Source organism: Myxocyprinus asiaticus, chromosome 33, assembly GCF_019703515.2.
Source record: "Myxocyprinus asiaticus isolate MX2 ecotype Aquarium Trade chromosome 33, UBuf_Myxa_2, whole genome shotgun sequence".
NCBI classification, from domain to species: Eukaryota; Metazoa; Chordata; class Actinopteri; order Cypriniformes; family Catostomidae; genus Myxocyprinus; species Myxocyprinus asiaticus.
Genome location: NC_059376.1, coordinates 14126953 through 14145686, shown reverse-complemented (window position 1 = coordinate 14145686; position 18734 = coordinate 14126953). Strand labels below are relative to the sequence as shown.

The 18734-nt window shown below is 37.8% G+C and overlaps 1 protein-coding gene across 1 annotated transcript in view; it reads left to right on the top strand.

The window, feature by feature from the left end:
• The first annotated feature begins 1238 nt into the window (after window positions 1–1238).
• Window positions 1239–18734, top strand: part of pabpc1l (poly(A) binding protein, cytoplasmic 1-like) — a 25707-nt gene continuing 8211 nt past the window's right edge. The window contains exons 1-12 of the mRNA XM_051669865.1: window positions 1239–1339; window positions 1819–2030; window positions 3755–3948; window positions 4211–4326; window positions 7340–7479; window positions 7562–7656; window positions 7738–7875; window positions 8027–8122; window positions 9337–9606; window positions 9700–9781; window positions 15005–15124; window positions 17545–17681. Of these exons, the coding sequence (XP_051525825.1) occupies window positions 1838–2030; window positions 3755–3948; window positions 4211–4326; window positions 7340–7479; window positions 7562–7656; window positions 7738–7875; window positions 8027–8122; window positions 9337–9606; window positions 9700–9781; window positions 15005–15124; window positions 17545–17681 (1581 nt within the window). The 5' untranslated portion in view covers window positions 1239–1339; window positions 1819–1837. The remainder of the gene's footprint in view (window positions 1340–1818; window positions 2031–3754; window positions 3949–4210; window positions 4327–7339; window positions 7480–7561; window positions 7657–7737; window positions 7876–8026; window positions 8123–9336; window positions 9607–9699; window positions 9782–15004; window positions 15125–17544; window positions 17682–18734) is intronic.

Genomic DNA, 18734 nt, shown 5'->3' with positions numbered 1-18734 from the left:
AAAACATTGGCACTCCCTGCAAATTGTGTTGCATACCCTGCATAAGGTGTTTTCCATATATTCCATATTGTACATTGTGTGTATTGTGCTGATATATTCATATTCCTTATATAATGTTGTTCCTTATGTAATGTGAGAAAGTCTGTACACTACTGCATTGTGAAGCATGTGCCCACATTTTTTCACCCATCATTACACTTGTGTATATGGTAATGTGATAAGAAATGTGTTTTGATTTTTTTTTTTTTTTTTCAGTTCAACACTAGTGTTCAAAACTAGATCACTCGTTAAGGGAGGGATTTGCAGTCCATGCAGGGTCCGAACAACACAAACATTCAGTAACAGAAAAGCCTATAAAACATTGTAACTGCAAAACGTATATATTACATGTATATAAAATAATATGTATATATTATATTTGTATTTATTTAATACTCCTAAAATTGGTATCATTTTATGTAATACCAATATCAAAGATTTCAATTCTGCTTTTTTAATGTGTCCAATAATTTTTCAGTATAGGTTTACCTAATACCTTTAGTATGTCTTTTAAATAGTCTGACTTGAATATGGTGCGTGACACTTGTTGCTGAGATCAGGTTTCTTCAAGAGACTTATATAAAGGCAACTATTGTATATTTTAAAGGTGCACTCAGTCATTTTTTCCTCATTAAAAACGTTTTGCTCCAAAATAAATTAGTTGCAATTTTGAAACATGAGATGAAGACTCCAGTTATAGACTATCAGTAACCTTATAAATGCTGTTTTATTCTACACGGATAGGGTCCCCTCATGGGTGCTGCCATGTTAGGATCACATGACCAGCCGAATACTGCTCCCCTAATCTCAGTAACCACCCTGTTATTATACACTTTTACTTATAGATTATATTATTCATGGCTGAATGTGAACTGTAAATTTCTACAAGAACATCTTTAATTGAAAACTCTTGTGAATGATGCTGCATCTACTCCCCAGATGCCAATGTTATTCCAAGACAGCATGAACAAAAATGTACTGAGTGCACCACTAAGGCATATATTTTATTGTTCAATATAACACTATCCTTGTTCATTACATAATCAACAACCGCTCTTGGTTATTTGGCTAATGTGTACTGCACTAATAATACAGGCAGGCTTTAATTCTGCCCTCAGCTGGAACTACTTTCTCACGCGGACCAACACGGAAAAGAAGCTCTCACATACGGACGGTTTTAATTGGGTAGTTTTAAAATTAACAGGTGTTCCTCAGCAATAATTAAACTGATACAAAACAGTCACAACGGGGTGGAGCCCGCTAGCAGCTACAGTGAAGGATATGCTTCAAATTATACCAGGTAACTGTAACATTATTTGAAAGATTTTGCTGCCCTCCATACATGTAAAACTTTGTCTCGCGACGTCGCTCATGATTGGCGCATCGCTCAGCGGGGAACAACGGATCAGAAATGTTTCATTTGTAAATCACAAAGCGTTACTTGTCAAACTAAAGGAGATGAGCTATGTATGTCCCTTGTAAGCTATTTTTGCTTACTATTGCGGTGATGGTGAACTCATTCGTGTCATTAAAACCCCCTCGGTTAGTTTGGCTTATCACATGGCTCACCAACTAACAATATTTAGCATGCAATAATGTAAAAATCTCCTGATTGAAAGGATACTTTCACTTAATTTCAAGACGGATGCCTTTACACTGTAAAACATATAAGGTGGCTATCTGCTCATATACCAACTGACTTTTAATTGGTTTGATCAGCTGGCTTGTAAATGTCCACCTTAATGTCAGATTTCCTATGATCATGATGCTGTTTTGCAGAGTGCTTCTAATCTGAAGGATGAACAGCAGTGGACCAGCATATCCTTTAGCCTCTCTGTATGTGGGTGACCTTCATCCTGACGTCACTGAGGCCATGCTCTACCAGAAGTTTTCTCCTGCTGGTCAGATCATGTCCATTCGTGTGTGCCGTGATCTAATTACACGCAGGTCCCTTGGATATGCTTACATCAACTTTCAACAGCCTGCTGATGGTGAGGACACACCTCTTACTTGCATGTGATTCTGACGGTCGATGTTTGGTGTGCTTTTCCATGCCTTTTCCATGTTACTGCTGTGATATTAGGAATTCAATTGGGTAACAATGTTAACATGTAGGCCACATCATGTGACAGGTGTTGCTCTTGGATTGCTTAAAGAGATAGTTAACCCAAAAATGAAAATTCTCATCATTTACTCACTCTCATGCCATCCAAGGTGTGTATGACGTCTTTCTTCTGCAGAATATTATTTATGATTTTTAGAAGAAAATTTCAGCTTTGTAGGTCCATAAAATGCAAGTGAATGGGTGCCAACTTCTTGACGCTCCAAAAAGTTCATATAGCCATCATAAAAATAATCCATACGATTCCAGTGGTCTAATTAATGTCTTCTGATGTGAAACGCTAGGTGTGTGTAACAAATGGATCAAAATTATTGCTTCCGGCCAGCTTGAGGTTTGTATGTTGACAAGGTGGAGTTTAAACTGCCTTTCACGGCGTAAGCGCGGAAGCTTCTCTGCATAGATATTCATATGTAGATCCCTTATTAGCAGCTGTTTCTATGGACAGTGGTACTTTTTCGACACAGTTTATGCAGCGGTCTGAGCAAGGAGCTTGGTCAGAGGCATCTCCTCCACTCATTCACTTGCATTCAAACTGATTCAAACCGCTTTCCTTGTTGACCGTTCCAAGATGGCATGCATTTGACATATTCAAACCAGCCGAATGAGGCATGTATGTATAATTCTCTATGCTTCTATGTTGTAAACAACACTGCGCTTCCGTTGGTTTTTTTGTTGTTTTTTTCATATTTCACACCTCATGTGCTTGACCTCGACAATTGTGGATTTTTAGTAAAAAAAAGTTTTAAATATTGATCCATTTCTTACACCTAGTGTTTTGCTTCAGAAGACATTAATTAATCCACTGGAGGTGAACTGATTACTTTTATGATGGCTATACTCTGATCAGCCACAACATTAAAACCACCTGCCTAATATTGTGTAGGTTCACCAAAACAGCGCCAGCTCAATAGCATTCTGAGATTATATTCTTCTCACCACAATTGTACAGAGTGGTTATCCGAGTTACCGTAGACTTTGTCAGTTTGAACCAGTCTGGCCATTCTCTGTTGACCTCATCAACAAGGCATTTCCATCAACATAACTGCCCCTCACTGGATGTTTTTTGTTTCTGGCACCATTCAGAGTAAATTCTAGAGACTGTTGTGTGTGAAAATCCCAGGAGATCAGCAGTTACAGAAATACTCAAACCAGCCCGTCTGGCACCAACAATCATGCCACGGTCCAAATCACTCTTTTCCATTCTGATGGTTGATGTGAACATTAACTGAAGCTCCTGACCTTTATCTGCCTGATTTTATGCACCGCTGCCACACGATTGGCTGATTAGATAATCGCATATATGATTGTTGGTGCCAGATGGGCTGGCATTTTATGGACCTACAAAGCTGAAAAATTCTTCTAAAAATCTTCATTTGTGTTCTGAAGAAGTAAGTCATACACATCTGGGATGGCACGAGGGTGAGTAAATTTATGAGAATTTTCATTTTTGGGTGAACTAATCCTATAAAGCTGCCCAATTTATCATGTCTCATTTGAGTAAGCTATTTTCTGTCAACAGACTCTTCTTGTGGACTTTGTGTGGTTTTGATGAGTGTTCTGTACTCTAAACTGTGAATTAAAACTGTATTTTAGCGGAATGTGCCCTGGACACCATGAACTATGAGGTCATCAAGGGTCGTCCAATCAGGATCATGTGGTCCCAGCGAGATCCAGGTCTGAGAAAATCTGGTGTGGGCAACATCTTCATCAAGAATATGGATGAGTCTATTGACAACAAGGCTCTCTATGACACCTTTTCTGCTTTTGGAAACATCTTGTCATGTAAGGTACATCTTTTCAAGTGGATTGATGAATATAAAGCAATACGTCGCAAGAAGCTCTGCGTGTTCTTAGGTGTAACCATGGTAAACGGTGGTAAAACTGCTGTTACGCTCAATCAAAATCTTGAGTCAGAGGTATTTGTTTTATAATAAGATTTTTAATCGCATAACAAGGCTGTTTTATCCACAAGATGGTTTGAATAACTTGCAAGAAAAGTTTATTTGAACATACCTGTAGTGTTCTACAGTAACCCTTTTTTCATCCTAGGTCGTTTGTGATGAGAATGGCTCAAAGGGCTATGGGTTTGTGCACTTTGAGACGCAGGAAGCAGCCAACAGAGCCATAGACACCATGAATGGCATGCTTCTGAATGATCGCAAAGTGTAAGAATTGACAACAACAGTATGCAGCACAACATCAACTCCCAGCTCTGTATTGTCCCTCTATCTTTCCTCAAAGCCAGTTAGACCCTGTTTACTTCTGGTATTAAGATGAGTTTCGGGTGATCCAATCACAAGTGGTCAGCGCTAAATACAAATGTAAAGTCCAAAACGTTTTGTGATCTGGTCATAAAAGCACATATGGAGGTAGTCAAAAATGCATTTTTCCTGATGCATCCTGGACAGCAGTGATGCACCACCCCTTACCTGTCAATCAAACACTGTACTACAACAAGAGTTTAAGGAATTATAATTCTACCTTCATTTACTCAACCTTATGTCATCTCAAACTCGTATGACTTTTTCTTCTACTGAACACAAATGGAAGATATTTTGATGAAAACATTGTGTGCATATATACATACAATGCAAGTCAATGGGGTCCAAAACTTTCAAGCTCAAAAAGGATTTAAAGGCAGCATAAAGTAGAGGTTGACCGATAGTGGGCTTTGCTGATACAGATAACTAAGGTGGCGAAATAGGCCGATACCTGATTAATCGGCTGATAGTTTTTAAAATCTATAATATGAATGAAAACTTCCCACTCAATGTAATATAGTGCTGAACTTATGCACTTATGAACTTCAGTAAATTTCTCCCACACCGGTACCTTTTTCAGAGCCTTTGCCATCTGAAAATATTAATCAAAATATTACAGTTCAAATGTGTTTGTAGTTCAGAAATAACATTAAACAATGCCTTAATTCAAATAACTACTGAATGCTTCATCACTATTGACAATATTTATTATTTTATTATCATGAATTCCACAAATGATGCTCAAAAAAAAGGAGGGAAAAAGGGCTAATAAAGTAAATTCAAGTCTGATTCTTAAAGGTAATTTTAGAATGTCATTGTATATATTTTATATCCATTTGCCCTCACATGAACACATTGTATATATTATATAACATTTGTCAGAACGGAGAAAAGTTTGGAAATCTAAATAGTCAGAAAACTATAAAACGGAAAACTATAGAACTGTTCCTGTGTGCGCGCATTCACGCAATGTACTGTGCTCGCGCTTTATCTTCTGAAGAAAGCAAATGGCCGAGCAAAGGCAAAAACTCTGGCAGCTTTTTCACACATTACTTTGATGCATAAATTGGTGCATGCACAGTATTTGCTCTGCGCATGCTTGAAGCGGTGGAAGTGTAATCGAGCTTCAAATCATGATCACACGTAGGAGACGTCAAGAAGCGTGCTTTCGCATGAACCATCACAGCGCACATCAGCTTGCTCCAATAAACAAGATCGCCATAGCTTTGGGACAGCGCAAACTGAAACGTATGATTCAGCTGGGCTTCACTCAGTATCGTGGCGGCCGACGGAGACCACAAAACTAATGTGATCCATTTGTGTTCTAGAGTGAACGTTCTCTCAAACTACATAGATGCATACTAAGTTTATTCGGGCAAATCTATGAGACTTAAGACTTTTCATTATTAATAATTATTCTGTCATCATTAACTCACCTCTAACTTGATCCAAACCCATAGGACTTTCTTCTATGAATGGAAAAAAGAATCAGGTATTTTTCCATTTATGGAAAAGGTTTCTATGAAAGTGAATGGTGACTCATCTCCTTTTGTACTCCATGGAATTCTTAACTGTGGAAGTTGTAGTTAAAGGTTTCTAAATGTGTTTATGCTATTATTATTTTTTTCTTTGACATATTATAGTTTATTTACAACAGTAATGTGGAGCAATCCATGGTCTTATTGCCTTATTACAAATGCCACAGTTTAAAAATGAGTTGGTTGTTAAATTAGTTTGCTGTTAAAAAAAAATGGAGGAACGATGGTTAACTTTCATGAAGGCAAGTACAATTTATAATAGTTAAAGGGGTTAAAATCTGGCATTCCATTGACGGATGGACAAATTATTGACAGTTTTCCTCCTGTTCTAACTGGTCATGTTTGCCTTCAGATATTCTAAAGGTGACTTAAATCATTAGGTCTGTGTCCCGCTGAACTCCATATTATTCTTGTTCAAATAAAATGTCAAAACAAATGCATGCAGTTACAGTCTCCAGTTACCTTTTATCACTTTTTGTGGGGCAGGGTATTTTGGCTAGTGAAAATGCTGAGTGGCTAGTGACCTTGGAATACCACTTGCCACAGTAAGCTAAAAAGTTAATTTCAAGCCCTGATTGTGTGACTTATCTTATTGGAGACTTTTGTCTTTGTGTGTTTTATTCTTGAAAGGGTTTGTTCACCCAAAAATGAAAATGCTCTCATCATTTACTCATGCCATCCCAGATGTGTATGACTTTCTTTCTTCTGCAGAACACAAAGATTTCTAGAATATCTCAACTCTGTTGGTCCTCACAATGCAAGTGAATGGTGGCCAGAACTTTGAAGGCCCAAAAAGCATAAAGGCATCATAAAAGTAATCCATAGGGCTCCAGTGGTTAAATCCATATCTTTTGAAGCGATATGTGTGTGTGAGAAACGGGTCAGTACTTTAAGTCCTTTTTTAACTTTAAATGTACACTGTCAATTCCACATTCTACTGGTTGGGGCTAGTCAAATGTGGAGATTGATAGTAAAGGACTTAAATATTTTTCTGTTTCTCAGCCTGCACTTATCATATTGCTTCAGAAGACATGGATTAAAACACTGGAGTCTTATGAACTACTTTTATGCATGCGTTGTCATTTTTGGACCACCTGAGTTCTGGTCACCATTCACTGGCATTGTTTGGACCTACAGAGCTAAAATATTCTTCTGAAAATCTTAATTTGTGTTCTGCTGAAGAAAGTCACACACATTTGGGATGTCATGAGAGTTAGTAAATTATGAATTTTCATTTTTGGGTGAACTATTCCTTGAAATATACTTCATATTAACTGTTCTTTATAACATCTCACTCATTCATGATTTAAATTTTATTCATTTAAATTTTTTTACTATGTATCAGTTAATTTATTGTATTTTTTTATCTGCAAATGCAGTTTTGTAGGGCGTTTTAAGTCTCGTAAGGAGCGTGAGGCAGCGTTGGGGGCTAAAGCCATGGAGTTCACCAATGTGTACATTAAGAACTTCGGTGAAGATATTGACACTGAGAAACTGAAGAGCATCTTCTCTGAATTTGGTAATAGGTTGCATATAAAAAAATACTGTTTTCCCGAGTAGTCTCTTTTCTTGGTGTTGGTTTTTATACCTCTGGTTCACAGGGAAGACCCTAAGCATCTGTGTGATGACGGATGAGAGTGGATGCTCTCGTGGCTTTGGCTTTGTCAACTTTGAAAACCATGGAGATGCCAGGAGGGTAAAACGATGTTCTTTAATGCTGAGCATGTCGATGGATTCGAGATGTATAGTTTGAAGTCTTGTGCTCTCTCTGTGGTAGGCAGTAAATGAAATGAATGGCAAGGAGTTGAATGGCAGGGTCCTGTATGTGGGTAGAGCTCAGAAGAGATTGGAGAGACAGGGAGAACTCAAGCGCAAGTTTGAGCAAATAAAGCAAGAGCGCATACAACGGTACCAGGTACACACACACATAAATGCACAGTAAATTTCATATATCTCCAGCACAGGCTAAATCTGAAATCAAATGTTCCCTAATTATGTAAGGGATTTTTGAATGCTCAGCTGTATACTGATATTCAGTAATGCACACAAGTGTTTTTTTTATGTAGGGGGTTAATCTCTATGTGAAGAACCTAGATGACAGCATTGATGATGAGAAGCTAAGGAAAGAGTTTGCTCCTTATGGAACCATCACCAGTGCGAAGGTATCGTAAAGCTTGCAAGAATACTCAAGTCTTTCAACATAATGGCAAAGCTATACTTAAGACTGATTCGCACAGTTCTATGGTTGGCAAAAGAATCATTCATTCTTTTAATTCTAGACATGATCAAGTGGTACACACAAGTTGTTGCAGAGGTCATACTGACTGACATGGGTTTTTATTGAGGGGATGAGGAACCACTAAAAGGTCATCATTGTAATATTACTCTGACTGTGAAACATTTTTTTGGACTGTTCTGCTTTTAATGTGAGTAGGCAGCATTTCTTTTCAGATAATATTTTGAAGGTTTTGCTGAGTACAGGGTCAACTGGAAAACTTTCAAATTTGTAACATAAACAGTTGAAGAATCTTATATGAATTTTATGTGTGTATATGAATGTTTTAATGTATTTTATCTTTTTTGCTGTATTGATTTTTATTTATCGTTAGTCTCATCTCATCCCTTGTATTTGTTTTATTCAAACCCCTATAAATCTGGATATGATTGAGCCCCTGTGTATTTTTAGTTTAATACTTGGAAAAACGCATTTGGAAAAAAGATGAGTTAGAGTCTTCTAAAAGGGATATGCCTTTTCTGTGGCATGAAAAGTCATAATACAGCAGTGACATTGCCAAGGATGTGCTGGGATAGACCCAGAATATTACATATTATTTTTTTGCCTAATAAAATTGTTTAAAAATGCATAAATTCTGATTTCTTAAAGTGTGAAAGAACTGTTTGAATGTGCCACCTTTCTGTTACGGACGAAAATTTAGCCTATCCATTTTATTGAGGCGGGGAGGGGGGGAGATGTACTTCATGCTGGGGGTTCCCTGGCCTGAGGCAAAGGAGGGAGGAGAGTGATGAGGAGGGCGGGGCCGGGCCGTGAGTTCGCACGGCCGGCCCCCAATCGGGCAAATCAGCCGAGGAGAGGGATAAGGCCGAGCCGGATATGGCAGTTCGGGAGAGAGAGAGAGAGAGAGAGCACGCCACATGCTGTTTGAGTCTGTCATTTTGTTTCATTAAATATTACTTTGATTGTTCAGCCGGTTCCCAACTTCTCCTTGCCCATTTTAACCGTGTTACAATGCCCTTGCAATGCAGTGAAAGAGGTATGCTCTTTCCTGCCTTTAGAAAGAAAGTTCACCTCACATTTGTGATGCATTTTTAAAAATACCTGTCTAATCCTCTTGATTCTCTTGCATTTGTTTGGTAGGTGATGACAGATGGAGGCCACAGTCGGGGCTTTGGCTTTGTGTGTTTTTCCTCTCCGGAAGAGGCCACAAAAGCAGTGACTGAGATGAATGGTTGTATCGTTAGCACTAAACCACTATATGTGGCTCTTGCCCAAAGAAAAGAGGAGCGAAAGGCCATCCTCACCAACCAGTACATGCAGAGACTGGCCAGCATTCGAGCCATCCCCAGCCCTACAATACCCACCACCTACCAGCAGAGCTCTGGTTACTACATGACCTCTGTGCCACAGGTGGGCAAACAGTTTATATGCATGTATGTTTTTGCATGTTGATTGCAGTCTTCATTATGTCTGATGTGTGAACTTGGATGTCTGTATTTCTAGCATCAGGTTCGCTCTTTTTATAATGCCGTACCAAACCTGCGGCCTGCACCACGCTGGACTCCTCAAGCTCCTAGAACACAAGGTGAAGGCCTTTTCATTAGGGGTGTGCAAAACTACCAATTCTCATAATCTTTCTAGCTGGTGGGTTGTCTTAGCGACTAGTTGGGGTTTAAGCAACCAATGTATAATTAGGGATGCACCAATACCATTTTTTTTTCCCTCTTCCGATACCTGAACTCTCAGTATCAGCCGATATTGATAACGATACGATACCAGTGTTTTTTCTTTCAGTTTAGAATATCTATACCTCTAGGATTGGGAGGGTTACTTGTAATGTATGTAATGTAAATGTATTCCACTACAGATTACAGAATACATGCTGTAAAATGTAATTTGTAACGTATTCTGTTAGATTACACAAGGTCAGTAACGTATTCTAAATTCTTTGGATTACTTCTTCAGCACTGGTAGATTTTTTTCACTTGTTTTGACTAAAAACTCTGTCAGTACAGTAAGACAAAATACACATGTTAAAAATACATTCTCTGAAAAACCTAAATATCTTATGCAGTGTTGTTTCTAAAACAAGATAAGTCAAACTGATCTTGTTTTAAGGATTTTTAGGTATTTTTAAAGGGAAACAATACAAAAATGATCAAGAATACGATTTTTGCCCTAATATCAAAGGTCTTACTAAAAAAAAAAGAAATTATGATCTAACGTGAATTTTCTTGTTAAAAAAATTTGATTGTGCCTGGTAACGTGTGTAAAATGGCTAGAAATATAATTTTAGCTTAGCGTAAAGCTGACAATTTACACAAGGTTTATTTCTATTTCTTCTTCTCCAAACTTACTTCAAACTTACTTCTCTGTCTGCTCGTATGAATGTAACACATCTTAAGAAAGTGTTTCATCGCTGTTCAAATGCACTTTGGATCACATCATTTATATGTATAAATGTTTTCCATCTGAAAGGATTAAATATTAAATTAAACAAATGACAATAAAATGCTAAGTAATCTCTTCAGTAATCAAAATACTTTTTGATTAACTATTTTAATTACCAATGATTTAAATTATAACTGTAGTGGAATACAGTTACTTACAGTATATTTTGTATTTTAAATATGTAATCCCGTTACATGTATTCCGTTACTCCCCAACCCTGTATACCTCACTGTGTGGAACTGATTTGGGATACTCTTTTATAAGGAAAGAAACACAAACCTCTAACTACACATTATTTCATTATAAAATGGGGAACACGAAGCGATTGATATAAAACTGCATAATGTGTAGCCTATTAAGAAAATCTTTGTTGTCTACTGGGTAGTGCAGCAGCAAAAATAATCTTTGCAAGTCTTTTTTATTTATTTTTTTTTACTTTTATCACACCTCTGTTCACTTTAGTTGTAATATGATATGAGTCCACATTTCATTCAGTTAGTTATTTTTCTGGAACCCAGTCAACTTACAGTGCATCCAGAAAGTATTCACAGCGCTTCACTTTTTCCACATTTTGTTATGTTACAGCCTTAAAAAAATTAAATTCATTATTTACCTCAAAATTCTACAAACAATACCCCATAATGACAATGTGAAAGAAGTTTGTTTGTATTAAAAATAAAAAACAAAAAAAATCACATGTACATAAGTATTCACAGCCTTTGCCAGGACAGTCAAAATTGAGCTCAGGTGCATCCTGTTTCCACTGATCATCCTTGAGATGTTTCTACAACTTGATTGGAGTCCACCTGTGGTAAATTCAGTTGATTGGACATGTTTGGAAAGACACACACCTGTCTATATAAGGTCCCACAGTTAACAGTGCATGTCAGAGCACAAACCAAGCCATGAAGTCCAAGGAATTGTCTGTAGACCTCCGAGACAGGATTGGCACAGATCTGGGGAAGGGTACAGAAAAATTTCTGCTGCATTGAAGGTCCCAATGAGCACAGTGGCCTCCATCATCCGTAAATGGAAGAAGTTTGGAACCACCAGGACTCTTCCTAGAGCTGGCCGCCTGGCCAAACTGAGCGATCGGGGGAGAAGGGCCTTAGTCAGGGAGGTGACCAAGAACCCGATGGTCACTCTGACAGAGCTCCAGCATTTCTCTGTGGAGAGAGGTGAACCTTCCAGAAGAACAACCATCTCTGCAGCACTCCACCAATCAGGCCTGTATGGTAGAGTGGCCAGACGGAAGCCACTCCTCAGTAAAAGGCACATGACAGCCCGCCTGGAGTTTGCCAAAAAGCACCTGAAGGACTCTCAGACCATGAGAAACAAAGATTGAACCCTTTGGCCTGAATGGCAAGCATCATGTCTGTAGGAAACCAGGCACCACTCATCACCTGGCCAATACCATTCTTGCAGTGAAGTATGGTGGTGGCAGCATCATGCTGTGGGGATGTTTTTTAGCGGCAGGAACTGGGAGACTAGTCAGGATCGAGGGAAAGATGAATGCAGCAATGTACAGAGACATCCTTGATGAAAACCTGCTCCAGAGCGCTCTGGACCTCAGACTGGGGTGAAGTTTCATCTTCCAACAGGGCAACGACCCTAAGCACACAGCCAAGATAACAAAGGAGTGGCTACTGGGACAACTCTGTGAATGTCCTTGAGTGGCCCAGCCAGAGCCCAGACTTGAACCCGATTGAACATCTGAAAATGGCTGTGCACCAACGCTTCCCATCCAACCTGATGGAGCTTGAGAGGTCCTGCAAAGAAGAATGGGAGAAACTGCCCAAAAATAGGTGTGCCAAGCTTTTTGAGCATCATACTCAAAAAGACTTGAAATTGACTGTAATTGGTGCCAAAGGTGCTTCAACAAAGTATTGAGCAAAGGCTGTGAATACTTATGTACACGTGTTTTTTTTTTCTGTTTTTTTATTTTTAATACATTTGCAAAGATTTCAAACAAACTTCTTTCATGTTGTCATTATGGGATATTGTTTGTAGAATTTTGAGGAAAATAATGAATTTAATCCATTTTGGAATAAGGCTGTAACATAATAAAATGTGGAAAAAGTGAAGCGCTGCGAGTACTTTCCGGATGCACTGTAAATGTTTTTGTAAATTGAATTATTATGTCAGAATTTTTTTTATACAAGAGTAATATATTTCAGTTGTAATTAACTTTAAAACCCTCAGGCTTTTATTTTGATGGAACATTCTAGGCAGTAAGACAGTGACTGAGAGTGTGTGTGGGCTACTTCATGGTACCTTAAATCACTTCCCATTCAAAACTGATGAATTGCTCCTCCAGTTGCGATCTCAATGCATGTTATAAGCCTCCCGAGCTTCTACATCTGAGATGGAATTTGTGTGGAGCACTTATTGTGCGCCGCTCTGAGAGCTGAAAACGGCAGTGAGTCACATGACTCGTGTGATATGTGTGAACGAGTGAGAGCAGCGCTCAATCTCTAAAGAGTACTGCGCGTGCAGACTGTATATTTATTAAACGCCTTGTGCGATTCGCTAAGCTATCATATGTCTTCAAGAGACTTTCAATAAAATGCTCGAGTCATATAGACAACTTTGTGCTTTTATGGCCTTATCATTTTTGGCGCTTGACAGTAAAGGCCATGGCTAACACACAGTATCACATTTGGATCAGGCTCGTTAGACTGATATCCGGTTAAAAACGTCAATATCGGAGCTGATACTGATCCAGGTATCAGACTGGTGCATCCCAATATATAATTGGGCTGCATTAAATCTACTAGACCCCCATCAGACACTTTTCATAGGGACTTGTAGACACTAGGCGCACCCCTTTAACATGTTAACTAACAGATAATCAACAAATAAATAGGCAAAATTACTATAACCTGTTATCACGCAAAACCAAAAGATACGCTCCAATATAGAGTGGCACAAAACCGCTTGTGCATCTCAGATACTTCAATGTAATAAGCATTTTGGAATCTCGGGGCGATCCTTGCTCCGCATTCAAAAGTGCATAACTACGATTATTGTTGGTGTGCAAACTCTTATTGTGGGTGAATCTCGCCACACCTCCTTAGAAATAAAATTGTGGATCATTCATAATGGTGGAAACATTGCTCACAGCAGAGGATCTAACGTCTGCCAGTGATGGTTTTGAAATGTATTGTTGAATGTGAACAAGCAGCGCTTTGATGGCTGTAGCTGTGGCGCAATAAAGGATTAAACCTAAAGCTTTAAAGAGACGAATGTTCTCGGAAAGGGTTTACCATGCTGACTTTTAGTCACTGTTAAGCACCGGAAGTTATCAATGTGCAAACACACTCTGATTAGTTGTGTCCATGAAGGCACCGCAGGGCTCTACACTACATTTTTTTGTTTAGGAGTGCTCGTGGTCCTAAGTGAAAAATGCTAGGTTCACAGTCAAAAAAATTATATATTTTTTTATTTCATGTAGCTGGTAAAGTGTCACAATACAACATGCATATGCGCAAGCAGGCATTATGAATTACAGAATTAAGAAACAGATGCATGACAAAGGACACCTGATAAACCTTTTTCAAGTTCTAAAAAAAAAAATCTTATATGAAGCACCAAACAACACTCCTGATTAATCACCTTTATGAGCATTTAATAAATTAAAAATATATTGATGACACTTTATAGCCATTTGCCATTAACAAACATTTTAGGTCATTCATAACAGGTTAGTAGTTCATCAACTCTATTAATATTAAATCAAAATTGTTTGCAAATATTTAAATAAAATTTTCTTGACCTTTTATAACTGAATGTATTCTGTTTTAATTATCTGTTTAGCATTGCATAATGCTTACTGTAAATGTTATTCATGAGTTTTACATTTAGTATTAAGTAGTAGTTAAGTAGCGAGGATGGTGGACCAGGCTTATTGTTGCTATTCACACCAAGAGCGAAATTTGCATCACTGTTGCTATTTTTCACCCCAAAAACTATTCACACCAAATATCATTCATCATTATATAATTGCTTCAAAAGGTTGCAATGTTAGAATGATAGTCTGAAACCCACCCCCATTTTTTTCCTGACATAACTGATGTAATCAAATCAAAGAGATTTAAATGGTCTAGTGACAGCTCAGTGGCTGCCACACATCTTTCACTTGAACCTCTGTGGGATATTTACCATCAAATGTTTATTTTTTTTCTCTCCTAACTCTACAGATTATTGTGGCATGGTGCCACGCGTATGATGCCACAAGTTGAAATGACCTGCGCTGTTTGCTGAAAATATGAAAAAATATCTAGCTAAATCACAATCATGTTGAATGGATAAAAAGATTTAATTAGCTTTATTTTATTTCTGTTATTGCCTGCACCAGCTCCATACACAGCTCAGTTTGTGAGACAAGCAGCACCACGTAGGCCCTCCACCACCATCAGCACTGTCCGCCAGGCCTCTACTCAGGTTCCTCACATTATTAACAACACCCAACGAATGGGTAAGTCTGTGTGTGAGTGTGAATGTGTATTTAGAATTCTTGACAATTTTATTTTTGAAAGCTGCTCACTTTGTGTCAGTGAATGTTAATGTTTTTTTTAAAACCCTCTTATGGTATTGAAAAATGGCACCTCCCTTTGGTAATCGCGGTCATTTGACGATGATAATCATTTTTTGACGATAATGATTCCTTTTTCTTCCCTGAAGAACAATACAATTATGCATTTCTTCTGGGATTTTATGCTATTTTGATCTTATTTACATGTATATTTCTAAAATTTAACAATTTACATATTAATTTACATATTATTATTTTTTTTTAAATCAGAACCTATACTTCTATAAGTTGAAACATGAATAAAATATGAGTGTGAAATAAGTTGGAGGCAGACTGCTGCCATCTGGTGAACAAAATAGAAATAAGATGACTTGGAAGACCATGTCATGCCAGTAACAGCCAGTAGATGTACTACTGTGTAGTCTGATGAATTGTTGTAACTTAATTTTATATTTTATCACAAGATATGCATTTGGATATATATTTAGACACTATCAAACTATTATTTGTCAAAGTTTAGCATTTTAAAATTGATTTGAAGTGTCAGTTTTTGCAGCTAATGTCACTGCAATCAAACCTGACCATGGTGTTACACAGAAGACATAGAATAAGCATTTTTCTAACCAATAATTTATTTCAAACATAAATTTAATAACTCAAATGCATAATAATGTCAAGAAAATGAACATCAAGAATGTAATTGCAGAATTCTGAAAATTCAATTAGAGTAAAAAAAGAATCAGAGTAAACATTTTGCAATTTGAAACTTTCGATGGTATGTATGTGTGTGTGTGTGTGTGTGTGTGTGTGTGTGTGTGTGTGTGTATGTCAGATTTCTTTCACATGCTGGAAAACAACAGATGGCCTGTAATGCCAACAATGACCAAAAGATGGCTGTAGAGCTCCACTTACTGATGCCCTGGTTCTGTGTGTGCATGTTCTGCATTGTGTGTTATTGTCTCACCCTTTTATTTCGGAGTGTGTATGTGTGTTTAGCATTGTGACTGATTTATTGTATTATATTTGTTGACAAATGTGTGAAAAAGTTCTGTTATACTGTAGTCTCACCAGTTCATTTATATGCATGTAAGTGTTTGTGTGTGAGTGGGTGTGTATTTTTTGGCTGTTGATTGTATTTGACATGAAAAAAAAAATGCTTTTTTTTTTGGTCTTTCCCATTCATTTTCAATGGTCTGTCAATTTTTACTGAATACCAAAGGTTTCGCTTTTTTTTTTTTTTTTTTTTTTTTCATATTCAGATGGGAAATGGAGGAAAAGTCACCAAGTCTTGTACTGCTCACAGGAAATGAATGAATTGTGTGAGCTTATTGAGTTGTAATATGTTTGTGTCATTCTGAATATCCTGTATTTGGCTGGAATGTGATGTTGTTGTTGTTTTTTTTAGGGGGTTTTCGACCGATATGGGTTTCTTAATGGCCGATGCCGATATCCATAGAACAGAGTGGCCGATATATCGGACAATTTAATATTGTCCGATATAATATTTAATAAAGTTGCTAAAATAGTCTTTATTATTAGTAGTACTATATTTAATCATTTCGCACAAAACTAACTTTGTAATATTAAATCTATTTCCCCGATAATATAGGAGAGTATCTTCTGGTTTTCTTTAGTCATCCAACTTAAGTAATTTATTTGTAAAGAAATTGTAAATATATTATAAAGAAGGACCCAACAGTGCACACAGTAGTCTAACAACCGCGGATGGCATGCGCACGTTAGCAGTCACATTTTCTCATAATAAAAGGCTGAATCTTACTAATTGTGCATACAGGCACTTTTACTTTGTAGTTGCTCTCACGGACTAGTGAGGACCCAGTGACCAGCAGTCTCCTGACAGCTTTAAAGTTTACACTGCCCAGATTGCCTACTTGGAGTGTCACGGATTGACTATCATGAAACATTCGTGAGTTAGAGGAACAGAGTTTTGATCCAGGCTGATAGAATACGCCCTTCAGTGGAAGATATTATCTGAGTGCTCAATAGGAATAAAACACTAAATTTGCACAAGTTTTGTGAATTACATTTTTTGAACGAAGTATATGCAGACAGTAGTAGTTTTATTGATATTTGTCTTTGTCATTAGATCAAATCAACAGTTAAAAGTTGCAGGGAATGGTTGTGAAGGGACGTTACAACAAAACGAACTGTGATTGGCCAATAACATGTCTCAGATGGCTCCTTCACATGCAAGCAGACAATTCTCGGCCCCCTCGCGGCTTGAGAAACTATTTGGTCAAATGTGAAAATGTATTTATATAAAAGATTCATCAGCTTCTGCGATTTTCTATTGGGGAACACTAGTGTCGTTTATTGTTTGTCTTGTTTCTCTCTTGGCATAGCCAACATTGGGACACAGACTGCAGGCGGGAGAACTTCAGGAGGCGCTATAGTCAGAGGAGTTAGTCAATACAAATACTCGGCAGGAGTCCGAAATGTGCAGCATGTCCTCAATGTGCCAGCTCCTGCTGTCCATCAGGTAAAATCATATTCACAGAACACGTGCATCAAGTATACTAATTAGGGCTGGGAAATGTAATGGGTTAATTTCTGCGATTTAATGTTTTGTAATGTGTTAAAATTAGGCAATTAATGCAGTATCCGGTTTGTTTGTTTTTTCTGAAACTTTATGCAATAGTAGAAAGGTGTCCTGAGTTGTTCCTGGCAGACTACTCTCAAGACTAAGTTTGGATTAGGGTGGGGGTGGGGTTAGGGCATCTGCTGCATTCCAGGAACGAACCCAGGCACCTGCACTTTTGTACAATGTGCAAAACTTCAATGTGTTTCTGCACTTTCTGTGGCTAACATTGGCATTTACACATCCTCGCACAGAAACTGATTGTGTGGAGCAGTGCATGCTTCTTCATTGCGTGACGCATGTTCCGGGCAAGGAGAATTAAGACTTCATCCACAAGTGGGCGAGTAATATGGGCAAGCTGCTGTATCTCTTTGCATCCTGCGAAAATGTGCACTGACTTCAATCTGAGCCCGTTTAGAAAGTGAAACTGCCTGAGTGCGACCCAGCGTGAGTGATAGAGACTGAGAAGGACATGGCTGTTCAGCAAGCTACTGACAGAGAAAATAAGAGTTTTGAGATTTTAAACTTCAGCAAATTAAACTTTAGCATTCAGTATGTTTTAAATCTGTTTGTATAATGTCTAATTATGCATTGGCACTGTAAAGGCCAGAAGATTTTCCCCAAATTTTAATTGCAGCATGTCCACTGATTTTATGGCTTGTATAGGGTACAATGGGGCTGAAGGCATACCTTAAGGAAAATGTTCACAAAAGATCAAGATTCAAGAAATACATTTATTTCTATTGAATAGTGATGGAGCAACATAATTGATACAGCTGTGAAAGTTTGATTTTAAACTTGTTTAAATGTATTTAGCACCTAAATTAGGACCCGAATAAAGTCAGACTATTATAACTAGCCCTGGCGCTATATAAATAAGGTGTTAATTTAGCTTGATTTTACACAGCAACAGCAATTCAAAAATAGAATTCAAAATAGTAATGCCATGTAGCA